This window comes from Equus przewalskii, chromosome 2 (assembly GCF_037783145.1).
Source record: "Equus przewalskii isolate Varuska chromosome 2, EquPr2, whole genome shotgun sequence".
Taxonomy (NCBI): Eukaryota; Metazoa; Chordata; class Mammalia; order Perissodactyla; family Equidae; genus Equus; species Equus przewalskii.
In genome coordinates this window covers 23,408,002-23,422,387 of record NC_091832.1, presented here as the reverse complement: position 1 = coordinate 23,422,387, position 14,386 = coordinate 23,408,002, and the positions used below count along the sequence as shown (strand labels likewise).

The 14,386-nt window shown below is 49.4% G+C and overlaps 1 protein-coding gene across 4 annotated transcripts in view; it reads right to left on the bottom strand.

Annotated features, from left to right (window-relative positions):
• Positions 1-332: 332 nt before the first annotated feature.
• Positions 333-14,386, bottom strand: part of CSMD2 (CUB and Sushi multiple domains 2) — a 592,849-nt gene continuing 578,795 nt past the window's right edge. For 2 of the 4 annotated variants that reach the window (XM_070594988.1, XM_070595001.1), the window contains 7 exons: positions 13,626-13,691; positions 12,169-12,330; positions 10,003-10,115; positions 8,048-8,135; positions 6,413-6,551; positions 5,999-6,214; positions 333-2,776 (listed from right to left, as the gene is read on the bottom strand). In XM_070594988.1, coding sequence (XP_070451089.1) covers positions 6,055-6,214; positions 6,413-6,551; positions 8,048-8,135; positions 10,003-10,115; positions 12,169-12,330; positions 13,626-13,691 — 728 coding nt within the window. In that variant the 3' untranslated portion in view covers positions 333-2,776; positions 5,999-6,054. Of the gene's footprint in view, positions 2,777-5,998; positions 6,215-6,412; positions 6,552-8,047; positions 8,136-10,002; positions 10,116-12,168; positions 12,331-13,625; positions 13,692-14,386 lie in introns of those variants that run through there. The other 2 variants (XM_070594992.1, XM_070595012.1) reach the window with 2 other exon arrangements.

Below are 14,386 nucleotides of genomic sequence, written 5' to 3'. Positions count from 1 at the left end.
GTACTTTTGGTGTCATATCCAAGAAATCATTGCTAAATTTAATGTCACGAAGCTTTCCTCCTTTGTTTTCTTGTAAAGGTTTTATAATTTTAGGTCTTATGTTTAGGTATTTGACCCATTTTGAGTTAATTTTTTTGTGTATAGTGTATCCACTATCATTTTTGCTGGGAATTCCTCACACATAGCAGAGGCGATATAAATAAGTTTAAGAAAGAGATTTCCACATTTCAGAAAACTCTTGGCTTTTAGCCCAAAATATGTCTTTCCTCCCCTTCTCCAACAAACACTTGCCCTTAGCCATGAAAAAGGCCATAAAAGTGTAAGAAAACCAATGCAAAAATTTATATTTTATTTGAATTCAAAAAATTTAAAATTGCTTTCAAATTCAGGAAAGTACCATAATGCAGACCCCAGGGGGAAGCCTCATATACAGAGACAGATAAATTAAATGTATATACTGCAGACAAGCCAAGGAGGTGTGTAGATTACATATTTACAGCACTTGATGTTTTCTGAAAACCATATTTATACATTTTATTACATTTACAAAAAAGGCTTCCACTACTGTTTACCTACAATAATGAAAAAAAATTTACACCTTTTTTTCTTTCTTTTTTGGTACTGTACAAACTTTGTATAATAAAAATATATCTCTGTACAAAAGATTTTTTTTTTGTTTTTGTTTTACTTTTTTTTTTCCTCATGGGATGGTGGTGGGTATATGGTGTGAATGGTGGGTGAAGGGCCGAACCTGCCCTGGTCCCTTATGAGCCTCTGGAGGTGGAAAGTGCCAGAGAGGGGAAAGGGTAATGCACAGCAGAGTGCTGGCCGCCCCACCAGCATGTGCTCCTTGGGAATCTCCTAGGACTTCACGAGGGGGCGGAGGCTGGACGGGGAGCCCACTGGTTGGTTTGAGAGGAGTGGATGAAGGGAGAAAGGAGCAGCCAAAGAGCTTCCTACATTTGTTTCCAGGGAAAGAAAGAGAGGAGTGTGTGAGTGTGTTTGTCTGGATTGGTCCTCTCCCGCCAAGCCCAGGGATGCTGTGACCCAGAACGGATGCGGGCTCCTGTCGTTGCCAGTCCCAGTCGCATCTGCTGGAAACGGGCACTTCTCACTTTACTGTAGCGCTTCTTCACATTAGATCTTTTAATTGTTCCAACCCAGAATTTGCCTAAGAACCAGGTGTCCCTGCCACGCCACTCCCTCATTTCCTCCTGGTTATTTCGATATGTGATGGGAACATCTGAGGCCAGCATGTCACACGTGCACGGGTGCTTAAGCCTGTGGGGACCTTCCTGAGGACAGAGAAAGTGGCTTTAGATGTCCGAGTTTTTGATTCCTAAGCTCTTGATTCCTAAACTGTTAACGTCCCAACAATCCTTGTATGGAATTCATTAATGACCCAAGCACAAGGAAACTCAAAATAAATCAAACCCAGTTGCAAGGAGCTGAGAGACTTTCATTTACTCCCTTCTTTTGATTCAGGAGCCCCCAGGTCCTTTGTCTGCTATGGCGAGGGGCTGCTGGGAGCCTTGGGGCCAGCACCAGCTCCTGGAGGCCTGGGGTACTGAGTCCTTGCCCTCAGGCTTCCCAAGTGGAGAGAATAGACCCCAGAGAGGACACATGGGTCCCCTGCCAGGCCCACCAGCCCTGGCCACAGCTGTACTGTAGAGATTCACCTCCTTGACCCTGTCAGTGGTCCCCTTTAGACTTGAGTTTCTGGCAGCTGGTGTAGTGAACTCTGGAGCCAGACTCATCGGGTTTGCATCCTGACCCCATACTTGCTATGTGACTTATGACTCTTCACCTTTTCTTCTGTTTTCTCATCTATAAAATGAGAACAATATTCCTGTGTTTTGGGTTGTTGCAAGGTCTAGAAATTACACACAAAGTGTCAGGCACAGAGAAGAAACTCAAGATACAGTAGCTATTATTTTTTGGACACTGGAGTGGGTTTCCTTTCCTGTCCCTTCTAGCACCTCCCCGATGCCTACAGACTTGGTCTCTGTCTGGGCCACAGACTTGTCTCTTTTCTCTTGTCAGTTGATAGCCAGGCTTGACCTTGGGCTCCTGGCCAGACCCCTGTCCTTACCTTCCCCGATTCATCCTTCTTTTCCAGTACTGCCTGGGACCCAGAATGACTTAATTCACTGGGTTGAGAATGCAATAAAATTATGTTGGAAAAAACAAAGTAATGGATTTTCAAACTATTTCTTAAGAAGGTTTTCTGCCCTTGGGGTAATCCTTGCTGTCATTCTGCGGATGGGACTGTCCATTGCAGGTGGCTGGGCTCTGTGCCCTGACCATGGGATGCATCCGGCTAACACATACACCATCCCTGCACCCGGGGGGGCGGGCGTGTTGGTTTCAATGCAGATCGCGTCTCATCGTCTTTACCGCTTCTCTGTGTTTGTGGGGAGCAGGGCACGGGGCACCGTTCACACAGAATTCTCTTTTTTAAGCTTCTCTTTCATAGGACTCAAATGAAGGAGGGGGTGTGTGTTTGTGTGTGCTCAGGCCCATACACACACGCGCACAGCCACGGGATGCTTTGCTATTTTAAATCCGCAAGCTTCCTTCCTTCCTCCGTCTGCGGCCCCTCCTCCTTGACAGCCCGAGGTGCAGGCGTAGTGGGAGTCCTCTCCAGGGTGGCGGGTGCAGATGGCGGCAGGGCGGGGGCCCAAGTGCCAGCAGTAGCAGACACGGGCGGAGAGACAGACGAAGATGGGCACTGGGCACTGTGTTCAGGGGAGGTTACTTCCTGTCCCCTGGAGAACTGGGCACAGACAGATCACACCGGGGGTGGGGTTTGTAAAGCAAGAGAGGCGGGGGGGACACGGGACGGGGACAGACGGACCAGAAGGTGCACGAGAAAAAAGGCAAAGCAAAGAAGGAATAAAGGGAAAAGAAGTAAAGAAAATTAGTTGCTTTGATCTTTATCTTTGGTTTTTAATCTTCTCAAACTGAGGGTGGGGTGTAGGTCCCCCTACCTACACACAGCAGAACACACATTTTCCCAATATCATCTTTTTCCCTGGCAGGGCCGACTTAGCCATGAGGCGAGGAGACCCCGTGCCTAGAGGCCACTATATTTTCAGGGGCCCAGGAAAATGTTTTGATTTTTGTTTCTTTCACAATCAGAAGGAAAAAAATGAATATTCTAATAATGGACATACAATAATGAATCTGGCCTAGATTATATTCATCTTTATAATAATACAATTTTAAAGTATCATATTTAAGTTTTTTTGCTGGGAAAGATTCACCCTGAGCTGACATCTGTTGCCGATCTTCCTCTTTTTTCTTTTTCCTCCCCGAAGCTCCAGTACATGGCTGTAGATTCTAGCTGTAAGTCCTTCTAGTTCTTCCATGTGAGCCACTGCCACAGCATGGCTACTGACAGATGAGTGGTGTGGTCCCTGCCCGGGAATTGAACCCGGGCCACTGAAGTGGAGCACGCTGAACTTTAACCCCTAGGCCATCAGGGCTGGATCTAAATTTTTTTTCTTTTAAATGGAGGGAGGGGTCCATGGAAGTCACAACACAGCTTATCCCCTTGCCCCCTGACTCACTGACCCCACAGGCCTCCATGACTTCCCCGTGTGGGGTTCTTATTTTAATTTCAGCTGTTCTCATTAGGCTTCGTTTGAATGGACCGCCTCGTCACTCATTTTAAGCGTACGTGTGTCTGTTCAGGGTGGTTTTTAGACATCCCCTCCCTGAGCAAGTCTCTCTCTCTGCTCCAGCCTGGGTAGGCTGGAAGTGGGCAGAGGGGCCCTACTGGAGAGCTGTGGGCCAAGCAGAACGTTCTGAGGCCCCGGATGCTGGTGGGGGCAACGCTGAGGGCTGCCAAGACTTGGAGCCACCAACCCCGGATGACCCAGAGTGAAACATCGTGCACACAGGCACCTGGGAGCCAGGGGAGCCCGAGGCTCGGAGCGGGGGCGGGGGGCTGTGCAGGTCACGGGCGTTCTTGTTTCTTTCCTATGCTGTTCAATAACTGTGCCACTCCAAGTTCAGAGTCCTGGCTGAGCACCTGCAAGGCCTGATTTACATCATCAGAGAGGGTGTTACTTTTCTTTTCTGCTCTCTATTTGTAAGAGTTCTGAGGAGAAGAAAGGTAAGAAAATGTAAAGATGGAGCAGAAAGAGGAAACCTCAGAACTAGTTTTGGCATGTTAAAATGACCCCACTGGAATAATTTCGCCTCTTCCTTTAAATACTTGTTTTGGAAAGATGTAAAAGGATGAGGAAACTCTCAATAACTTAATTGTACTCAGCAGTTGCCTTCATATAGCCTGAAAATAACTTTTATCTCTTTATGTATAAATTATCTTAATACCTACAATTTCAAGCTTAGACTTAAGCAAGAGAAATGATCTAGAAGAACAAAGTGGCCCCAAAGAGGGAGGGGACAAGGAGGGCGGTGCAGCAGAGTTTCAAGGCCAGGGACTTTTCAGTCTGCGTCACTAGCTCGCTGCAGGGGTGGGACTCGGGCTGAAGCTGCGGAAGTCCTCCTGGGGTGCTTGTGAGGACGAAAGGGAGCGACGCGTGTCAGGGGCCGGACAGACTTTTATAATTACTCTCCTTGTCCCTCAGCAGGTATTGTCCCCCCAATTCCCGTCAGCCCAACCCTCGCATCCTCGCTCACACAGCCTGTTCCCCCATGAGCTGCACACGTGTCTGGCAGGAATACCCATCCCATGCACTGCTATAGGTGGGAGCGTGGGAAGGCAGAGCTGGCAGTAGCTTTAGGGTTTGGCTGATTACCCACTTGACGGGTTTTCCCTGGCCCTGTGGGAATTCCCACCTCCCTAGGGGCTGTGACTCTTCTCCCCACAGCCCTCTGGGCCTGGCTGGCCTCTTTAAGGTGGGAGGAGGCACCCAAGAGAGAGCACCTGTCTGTCCCCAGCCAGTGGGATCTGCAGGAGGAGACACAGGTCTCCGAGGGGGTGCATCTTGGACCTCCTGTTGGGGCAATTGCTGCAGGTCCCCGGCTCCCAGGGGAAGGTGGTATCGTTGAGGGAGGACATGGCAAGGAGGAGACAATGCCTTCTAGATTTGTCAGTTCCTCTGCGGCAGGCCTGTCAGATGTGCGTGGGTGTGTGTGTATGTGAGTGCACATGTGTGCATGTGTGAGAGAGTGCATAGTGTGCACTTGTGAGCCTCTGTGTGTGCTTCTGCCCCTCTGTCCACATAATGGGGGTGGCCTTACTCTCTTGTCCAATACCAGGGATTGTGTCAGTCTACCTAATAGGTTCCAGGTGACAGTTAATTTTATATGTCAACCTGCCTCAGGTCTGGTGCCCTGTTGTTTGGTCAAACAGCAGCCTCGATGTTACTGTGAAGGAAGTTTTTAGATGTGATTAACGTTTAAATCAGTAGACTTTGAATAAAGGAGATTACCCTCTATAATGTGGGTGGGCCTCACCCTATCAGTGGAAGGCCTTAAGAGAAAAGACCTAGACCCCCTGAAGAGGAAGGAATTCTGCCTCCACACTGCCTTTGGACTCGAGATTACGACATCAGTTCCTGACGGAAGTTCCGGCCTGCAGGCCCGCCCTGTGGTCTTCAGACTTGCAGCCGCTCCACTGTGTGAGCCAATTCTTTAAGACAAACATCTCTCCTTCTTGCTCTGTCTGTGTGCACATCTCTCTCTCTCTCTCTCTGAGGAGCCCTGACTAATACACTCTGCCTGGATATTTTGCTGATCCCCGTGGCTAAGAGCATAGTCTCTGGAGCGGCCCTCCTGGGACTGGATTCTGACCCTGCTACTTATTAGCTGTGTGATCTTGGTCAAGTTAATTCCTTCTTCTGCATCTCAGCTTTCCCATATGTAAAGGGGAGAACCACAGCACCCACCTCCCAGGTGGAGGGAAGGGCCTAGCTGAGTGCCTGGCACGCAGCAGTGCTCAGAGCACAGTCCTCTTACTGGGCGTGTCTGGAGGGGTGCCTCCGCGCCTGCAGAGGGACCGGCCGCCTCGCACGCCCCCTCTCACCGGCTGCCGGAGGCGGGGCTCTCAGTGGCGGAGGCGGTGGCAGCCAGGCCTGGTGGCTATACCGCTGTACACACGGTGCTGACTGTGAACTCCGCCTCGGTGGCCATGATGTCTGTGGGCTGGATGTTGCGGTCGTACATCGGGTTCTCAAACGTGGCCCGAACATTTGTGTTCTCGTGGCCCGCATAGCCATTGAAGGGAACTTTGGGTCTTCTCCTGGGAAGGAGAGAGAGAGTGACCGAGACATCAAGAGAGACGCAGACTCAGGGATCTAAGGGGGGCGTGGGGGCAGCGGGAGGCTCTGCTTTCCTCTCAGGAGTGACGGCTCTCCCGAGCCAGGAGGGCTCTGGCGGGGTCGGGGTCGGGGACAGGGCCTGGTCACCCTCCGGCCCGGGCCTCGTCCCTTCACTCTACCTGTGCTTGTAGAGATAGAGCACGAAGCCTGCGATGATGAGGGCGATGAAAGGCACCAGGATGGCGGCTGCCACGGAGCTGCTGTTGGAAGCAAAGTGGCGGCCGATGGACTCGGGGTCCGACTCCAGCAACCTGAGGTCTGCAAAGTCCCAAAGCATAAACCTCAGGGCAAAGGGCCGCCGTCTGGGGTCACCCAGCATCCCCCCGCCCCGCCGCACACCAGGGGGAAGCGTGGCGGGGGCTCGGGATGTTCCCCCCCACCTCGGCTGGGGGGGAGCCTGGGTGCCCGGAGCCCGGCCCCCGCCCTCCACACCCTCCCCGATGTCCCCGAAGGGCCCCACTCGCTGGTCAGAGCTCAGGCAGAGGACGGCGCTCAGTCCCGGGGGAGCCAATCCGCGGGAGACCCTGAAACCATGTCGCAGAATAAAGTCTTAAAAGGGGCAGCCCTCTGGAAGTTTCGAAATTTCCATTGGCCAGAGAAGCCTTTTCTCAGGTGAAACCTTACAAGGAAGCCGAAATGTCCAACAGGGGAAGGTGGAACTGCTCCCGCGGAAGTGGGAGAGGGACTGCGGTGTGGACTATGGGGGTCTCACGCCCGCAGCTCGCGAGGGCGGGGCTACGAAGCACGCCGCCCGCCCGGGAGGAGCAGGGTGGAGGGGGAGCGACAGGGAGGCACATTCCTGCTTCCTGCTTGAGACAAAGAGGAGCTCCCCGAAGGCCGGAGCTGCGAGAAGATGCACTGGACACGATGGACTGCCTGGGCGGTCGGGCGCCCCCAGGGATGGCGGCGTCAGCACCCGGGGACAGAGAGCTGGCTCTCCAGCACCCAGGACTCCTCCTGCCTCCCTTTCCACTGCTTCTGAGAAACCAGGCCCCTCCCCCCATGAGAGTCTGAGCCTCAGGGCCAGTCTCTGAAGTGAGGACACGACACTGATGACGTGTAGCCTGTGGAGTAAAGATGCCCGGGAAGAACGAGGGAGGGAAGCCTTCTTGACACTCAGTTTTCCCATCTGTAAAACGAGGACAGCAATCCCAACCTTCCAGGACTGTGCTGGGGAGGGAAGGACATCAGGAAGCTGAGAACCCACGTTGGACTGCTTAAGGATGTCTGGGTGATGCCTGAGGGCTGGCCAGAGAGCGCTGTGGGGGGCTGTGTCTGAGACCCAATGTCCCTTAAGCTGGGGGCTCTCCACTCAAAGGCTGAGTGTGAAACTGTTTGGCAAAGGTTGAGGGTATTATGTAAATGTGTTTGTTTCTGGGGAAATATTCCACAGCTTTTTTTTTTTTTTTTGGCGAGGAAGATTGGCTCTGAGCTAACTTCTGTGCCAATCTTCCTCTATTTTGTATGTGGGATGCTGCCACAGCATGGCTTGATGAACATGTGTAGGTCTGTGCCTGGGATCTGAACCTGCAAACCCCAAGCTGCTGAAGTGGAGCATGTGAACTTAACTGCTGCGCCACCGGGCCAGCCCCCAAAAGCTTTTATCAGAATCTTGAAGGCATTCCTGATCCAAAAAAGTTAAGAACCCCTGTCTTAGACTGTTGAAGTTCACCAACCCCCTATCCCTGCCCCCAAATACAAGATTTTCCCCTACTCCCCTGAGCTCACGCTTCCAGGGGACACATGCTAGTTACCAAGTCTTTGAAAGCCGAACTGCCCAAAGCCTTGGCCCTTGACGGAGCCTTGGTAGACGAAGGTGCCTCCGGAGGACTCCGAGGAGACCTGTGTTGGGGGAGCAGAGAGAGTAAGACAGGAGGCGTGCTCGAAGGAGCCAGAACTCCTACTGGCCGGGCCAGAGACACACTCACAGGTACAGGCTGCGAACACGCTGGTGTCACTCATCCACCTGTCACCCTGACAGTGACTCTCTGCCTGACTCTCACCCAGGCAAGGGCGGAGCGTGGCTGGCGTGCTGGGATGGGGCAGGGGCACCAACCGCCTGTAGGAGGCAGCGGGACATCTTTATTTTCTACTGGTCAAGTCACTTCATCTGCCTGTGCCTCAGTCTCTCATTTGTAAAAAGGGGGTAATAACAGTCCCTAGTCATAGGGTGGCTGTGAGGATTAAATGACTTACTATAGATGGACCACTCAGAACACTTAACCTAGATAATACTTAACCTGGATAAGTGTTAGCTATTAGGACTGTGAGGAAAAACTGACTTTTAGAAACAAACCATGATTAAAATGTACCTAGTGCATTTAACGTGCTTTGGAGAGCTCACTACACTTCCAATAGCTATTCATTTTTGGTGGCGGTAGGGGGCTATTTGGGCACTCCCAGTGGACAGTGCTTCCTCTGCCACTTTGCCTTCATGATGCTCATGTAACAGACGCAGACGCTCAAACACGTAGCCTGTGGACTGCTCAGCTGAGGGTGTGCTTTGAGGATGCTTGTGCTACTGCTGTACCTTCCAAGTCATGCTCCACCCATGGGTGCAGCCCTTTGTCTGTTGCACTCTAGGCTGACCTCCCCACCTGTTCCCCCACATACGCCCTGGATGGCCACAGAAGTGGGCCCGATGGTTAGCTGTCATCCTTGGCAGTTGCTCCAGCCGTGCCCGGCCCTCCAGAGCTCCTTTCTCGTCTAGCCGCCGGCTTGCACTCTGAGCTCCGTCTCCTGACTCTGACCCTTGTTCTCTCATCTCTCGCAACCCTCCCAGCCTGGTGGAGCCTGTCATTCCTGCACAGCTTTTAGACTACTACTACTACTGAAGTCAGCCGGGGCTCGGATACCCACAGGGGTCCATCGGATGCTCTTGAGAATACCAAGGAAGCACGTGTATGTGCCAGCCCCAGGAGATGCCGCTTGCTTCTCCTAATGTGTTTGTAAAGCAGTCACTAAAGCCACAGCCTCCACCAGTTACACCTGTCCAGGAGGATGCGCCCTGACTCCTCAGCTCTCTGCTACTCTGGCCACCATGACCTCTCCCTTCTTTCCACTCTTCCTTTTCTAGCTTCAACAATCCAAGACAGGGAGGCCAAGGATGCGATAGGCGACACTATGCTCAACTCCCTGACTTGTGAAATTGGAAGGTATGGGCAGAGGAGCATCACTGGGGACCTGGCTTCCACCTCAAGAATGCCCTAGAATGTAATAAGCCTTTCCCATGAGGGAAGGCAAGAAAGTTGTATCCCTTCCCCCATGTCTTGGTCTCCCAAGCTGTGCTGAGACACCCGCCATCTGCATCCTCCAAGGTGAGGAGATGTTCAAGGCAGTCGTCTGGGCCTCACCACCTTCTCCCGGCTCTCACCATCATGCCCTGACCTTCAACTGACTTGAATTCACTCTTAGACCGCTGACCTCCAATTCCTGGCTTTCTGCTCTAACACCAGAACCTACTCCATCTCGCCCAGTTGTGCTGATCCTCCAGCCCTTTTTCTCTTTTCCTCTGCCCACTTCACTAGCAGATGAGGGCTCCCTTGATCCCAGTGCTGGCCCCACAGAAAACCTCCTCCCAGGTTCCCATGTTGGTCCCAGGAGTTTCCACCCTCTTCTCCCCTCCTCTTTCCTGCCTGTAATCTGGGAATTGGAGATGGGACAAGGGCACAGGGAGGCCAAGGACTGAGTGGGATTTTGCGGAACTTACATGCCCATCTAAAGCCCAGTGGTCATCTTTGAACTTGTTCACAAAGATCTCCACAGGCCCTGTAGTCTGGTAAACCTGGAGCAGGAGATGGAAATCTTCTTTCCTGTAAGTTCCTGGGAGAGGGAAGTGTAGAAGGTGCACTTGAAACATCTGGGTAAATTTCAAATCCAGAATTTGTGGGTATGTGGGTGTGAGCGTCTGAGAGGGATTTCACGCGCAGACGTTGACGTAAACATCCCATGTGTAACTGGGAGTGGGTCAGTACGGTGCTGCCTGTGAGCTTGTATGGGCCGATGGGAGCATATGCAAGAAGGTGCATATGTGTGTTAATCAACAACTGGATTGCTGGCCTGTGATTGTGACCATATATACACGTTCGTGTGTGAGAATAAAGCGAACACGACTCTGTGTATGTTAATGAGTCATGCGTGGATCTGCTTGTTCAGCGGGTGCAGCAATGCATGAGGGCGTGGACGTAGGAGAATGTGACTGTATGAGCACGTCTGAGAGCAAATGAGAGAGTACGAACCTTCAGTTGTGTTTGTGTGTGCACGCATTGAGTGGACGTGACTGCACGTGGGGTTGTGTGTTACTGTGTGCATTCACTCACTCACGCATTCATCTATCTAGCCATCTATTCAACAAATACCTGTTTCCTAAGATATTTAGTTTATATATATTATATATATTATAGAAAGATTATAGAAAGATTGAGAATTGGAGAAATTTTGAAAAATGCAGAGATGTATGAAAAAAAAAATCACTCCTGAACTCACTAGTAAGAAATAACCACTGTTAATATTTTGGTGTAATTACTTCCAATTTTCTTTCTTATGAATATAATTTTTCCTTCAGAAACTGAAGCCGTATTTTAAATGCATTATAGTAGATGTATTTCCTCCAAAATTTGCCTAATATTTTATCCAGCAGATATACTATAATTAATATATCCATTTCTTTATTTTCAGACAATTTTCTATTTCCAGTTTTTATGTAACACAAAATAGTCCTGTAATGTGAACATTCTTTATTCATAAATGTCTGACTCCGTCCATAACTATTTCTTATGATGAAAATTCTTATAAATGTAATTAATGGGTTAAATCATTTCAAGGATCTTGATACAAATTGCCAGATTTTTTCTACAACTGTATTATTTTACGCTTTGACCAGCACTGCATCACTGGACCTTGACCAGAACTGAAATTTATCATTTTAAAAAAAATCTCTTGGGGCCGGCCGGGTGCTGCAGTGGTTAAGTTCGCACGTTCTGGTTCGGCAGCCTGGGCTTTGCCAGTTTGGATCCCAGGTGTGGACATGGCACTGCTCATCAAGCCACACTGTGGTAGGCGTCCCACGTATAAAGTAGAGGAAGATGGGCATGGATGTTAGCTCAGGGCCAGTCTTCCTCAGCTAAAAAGAGGAGGATAGATGGCAGATGTTAGCTTAGAGCTAATCTTCCTCAAAAAAAAAAAAAAAAAAAGAAATCTCAGTGGAATAAGTGGAAAATGACGTTTTGTTTTTACTTTTCTTTTGATAACTCCTGAAAACTAATTTCTCTCTCTCTCTTTTTTTTAAGTATGCTTTTTGGTGAGGAAGATTGGCCCTGAGCTAACATCTGTTGCCAATCTTCCTCTTTTTTTTCTCCCCAAAGCCTCAGTACACAATTGTGTATACTAGTTGCAGGTTATTCTAGTTCTTCTATGTGGGACACTGCCACAACATGGCTTGATGAGCGGTGTGTACGTCCGCACCCAGGATCCAAACTGGCGAACCCCAGGCCACTAAGGTGGAGTGTGCAAACTTAACCACTCAGCCACAGGGCCAGCCCCTTTCTCTTGTTTATTGACTGTCTGTACTTTGGCTTCTGGGAGTTCTTGGCTCCTATTGTTGGTTCAGTTATAGGGATATTGGTCTCTTTTCTATTTTTGTGTAAGGGTTCTTTGGATGCTCAATTTGTTAATATTTGTTGTCTATTTCCCTTTAGTCTGTGGTGCTTTGATTATGTAAACAAAAATGAATAGATGCTTACACTTCCCCCTGCCCACCAGAAAAGTCTCAGCCTCGCATGACAGTACAATGCAAGGACAGTAGCCTCATCCTTGCAAAGGGCACCTGCCCCTCCTCCCACCCCCCAGGCTTTCCTGGAGATGGCCTGCTCCTTACCAGCCAAGTGCAGCTCCACGCCACTGTGGTCAATCATGGTGGCATTGACCTTGCTGTTGACAACCTGGAAGCCAGTCACTCTGAGCATGGCTGGCTGTTTCTTCCCCTGGTACTCATAGGCCCCTTTCCATAGGGAATTCTTAGCAAAAACATCCCCAGGAACTAGAGGAATTGAGAAAGAAATGTGAGAGGGACTCTCATGTGGCTGGTAGAATTGAGGCCACCTGATGACTGCTCCCAGCTCACTCACTGAGATTGTCTCTCCCAACGCGTAACACGGGGTAGCTGGTGGAGTGCTCTGGCCCTCTTTTGGTCCTCCTTTATCTCAGAGTGGATGGGTGGAGGGAAAGAGAGAGAGGAGATGGGTAAGGAAAAAGGAGAAAACAAACGAGAGTGGGAAAGAGAGAGGGAACTAGAAGGAAGAGAGAAGGAGAAAGAAGAGAAGAGAAAAAAAGGAAGGAAGAGGTTGAAAAGATGGAGAAAGAGAAAAAGAAGAGAGAGAAAACCAACATGAGAGTATAGTGTGGTGGGTAGGAACATGGGCTAATGAAGTCAGCTAGATGTGGATTCTAATCCTGGCTGTCACTTAGCAGTTGTCTTTGATCATGTGAAAAAGCATCGACTTCCTCACCTGTATACGCCGCACCTGTGGTTCTGTAGACGGGGCCATCCTGCCTACCTCATCAGAGTTACTGTAGGGGTGAAGTGGTCTAAGGTTGCAAATTGTATGTCACGCGATGTTGGGCACATAGAAGCACCTAATGAGTGATAGCTACTGTAATGGCTATTTATCCTTGTAATAATCCTCTCAGGCAAGCATCATGATCCCTGTTATACAGAAAGGTAAACAGAAGCTCAAGAAGTGAATCTCATTTGCCCAGGGACACAGCTGCTCAGTGACCAAAATGGAACTTGAACTGAGTTTATGATGCCAAATCAAGCCTTCTTTCCCGTATAACATATGCACCAATGTGGTAAATAAAAGCATAGGGTTCAAAAAAGGATATGATAGTCTATAATGATTTTGCATTGCTCAGGCACACCTGTAGCTCTGTGTTCATTTCTGGACATCACACTTTGAGAGAATGAATACTTGTCTTAAAAATGTAACCATTTCCAGGAAGCTCCCTGGATAGGACCCAGGTCTATGTGTTTTTATGACCACACTGGCTGGTTCTGTGCCAGGAGGAGTAATCAATGGCTCCAGACCTCAAAGCTCTGGACGTTTTTCTGGAAGGCCTTGGCTCTCTCTTCTGGACGAGCTTTGTGCTTCCTTCAGGCTCACTTCCTCCTGACGTCTGCCCAGGGTTGGGAGTTGGTAGAGAAATCTGTTCTGCTCTATAGCCAGTTTTCCTGCCCTTCCATTGAGCACTTAGAAGCTCCTGTGCATGTTTCTGGGTGACCAGGTGAAGGAAGCAGCACCAACGTCTTGAGTCAAAGATCTGGACCACACATACCTGAGGCTTGGGTGAGCGGTGGTTCTCGGGCGGTATTGATTGGTCTCCCACTGGGCCGGACCTCTGCTGGGGAAAGAGAATGGAAGAAAACAGGCTCAGCCTCTGGTCTACACTCTACTGAAAAAAATAAGAGCCACCTCTCCAGTCAACGGGTTCTTTGAGATCTTGCTTTGGATTTATTCTCTTAGACCAGGAGGTAGACTCCTTTGATGGTCTGGTGATACTAGGACCTTTCTTGTAATGAAAAAACATAAAGAGTTAAAAGGAAATCCATTTTATCAATTACAGTCATTGAAATAGTAAAGAAAGAATTAGGATATAGTTGTATATATGATTCTTTATTGCTGCATTAAATAACAGGATCTAGCAGCGGGCCCAGTAACTACCATAATCTTAAAGTAGTCAGGAGCATTAATAATATTTCATGATATTGGTAATAGTTGTAATATGAAAATCTCTGCAGTTTCTACTGGTGACAAGGTCACAGATATTGCTAAACACTACTATGGGTTTTTGTCTATAACCTAAAGTAAAGGAAATGCTAAATTTCAGTAAGAAGCAGAGGAAAATAAAGACGTCTATTTTCTCATCCTACTGCACAGATCTGCTGATGCCCCTATTGAGGACCCTGGGTTGAAAAGCCATGTCCTGGACTCTGCTTTCCTCCCAGATGCCTGGCATGAAGGAGGATGTTCCACCAATCAGAAGTGAACTCCCTGAGCCCTGGTACTTTCAGTGGAGTCCTTCCCTCCCTTGGAGGG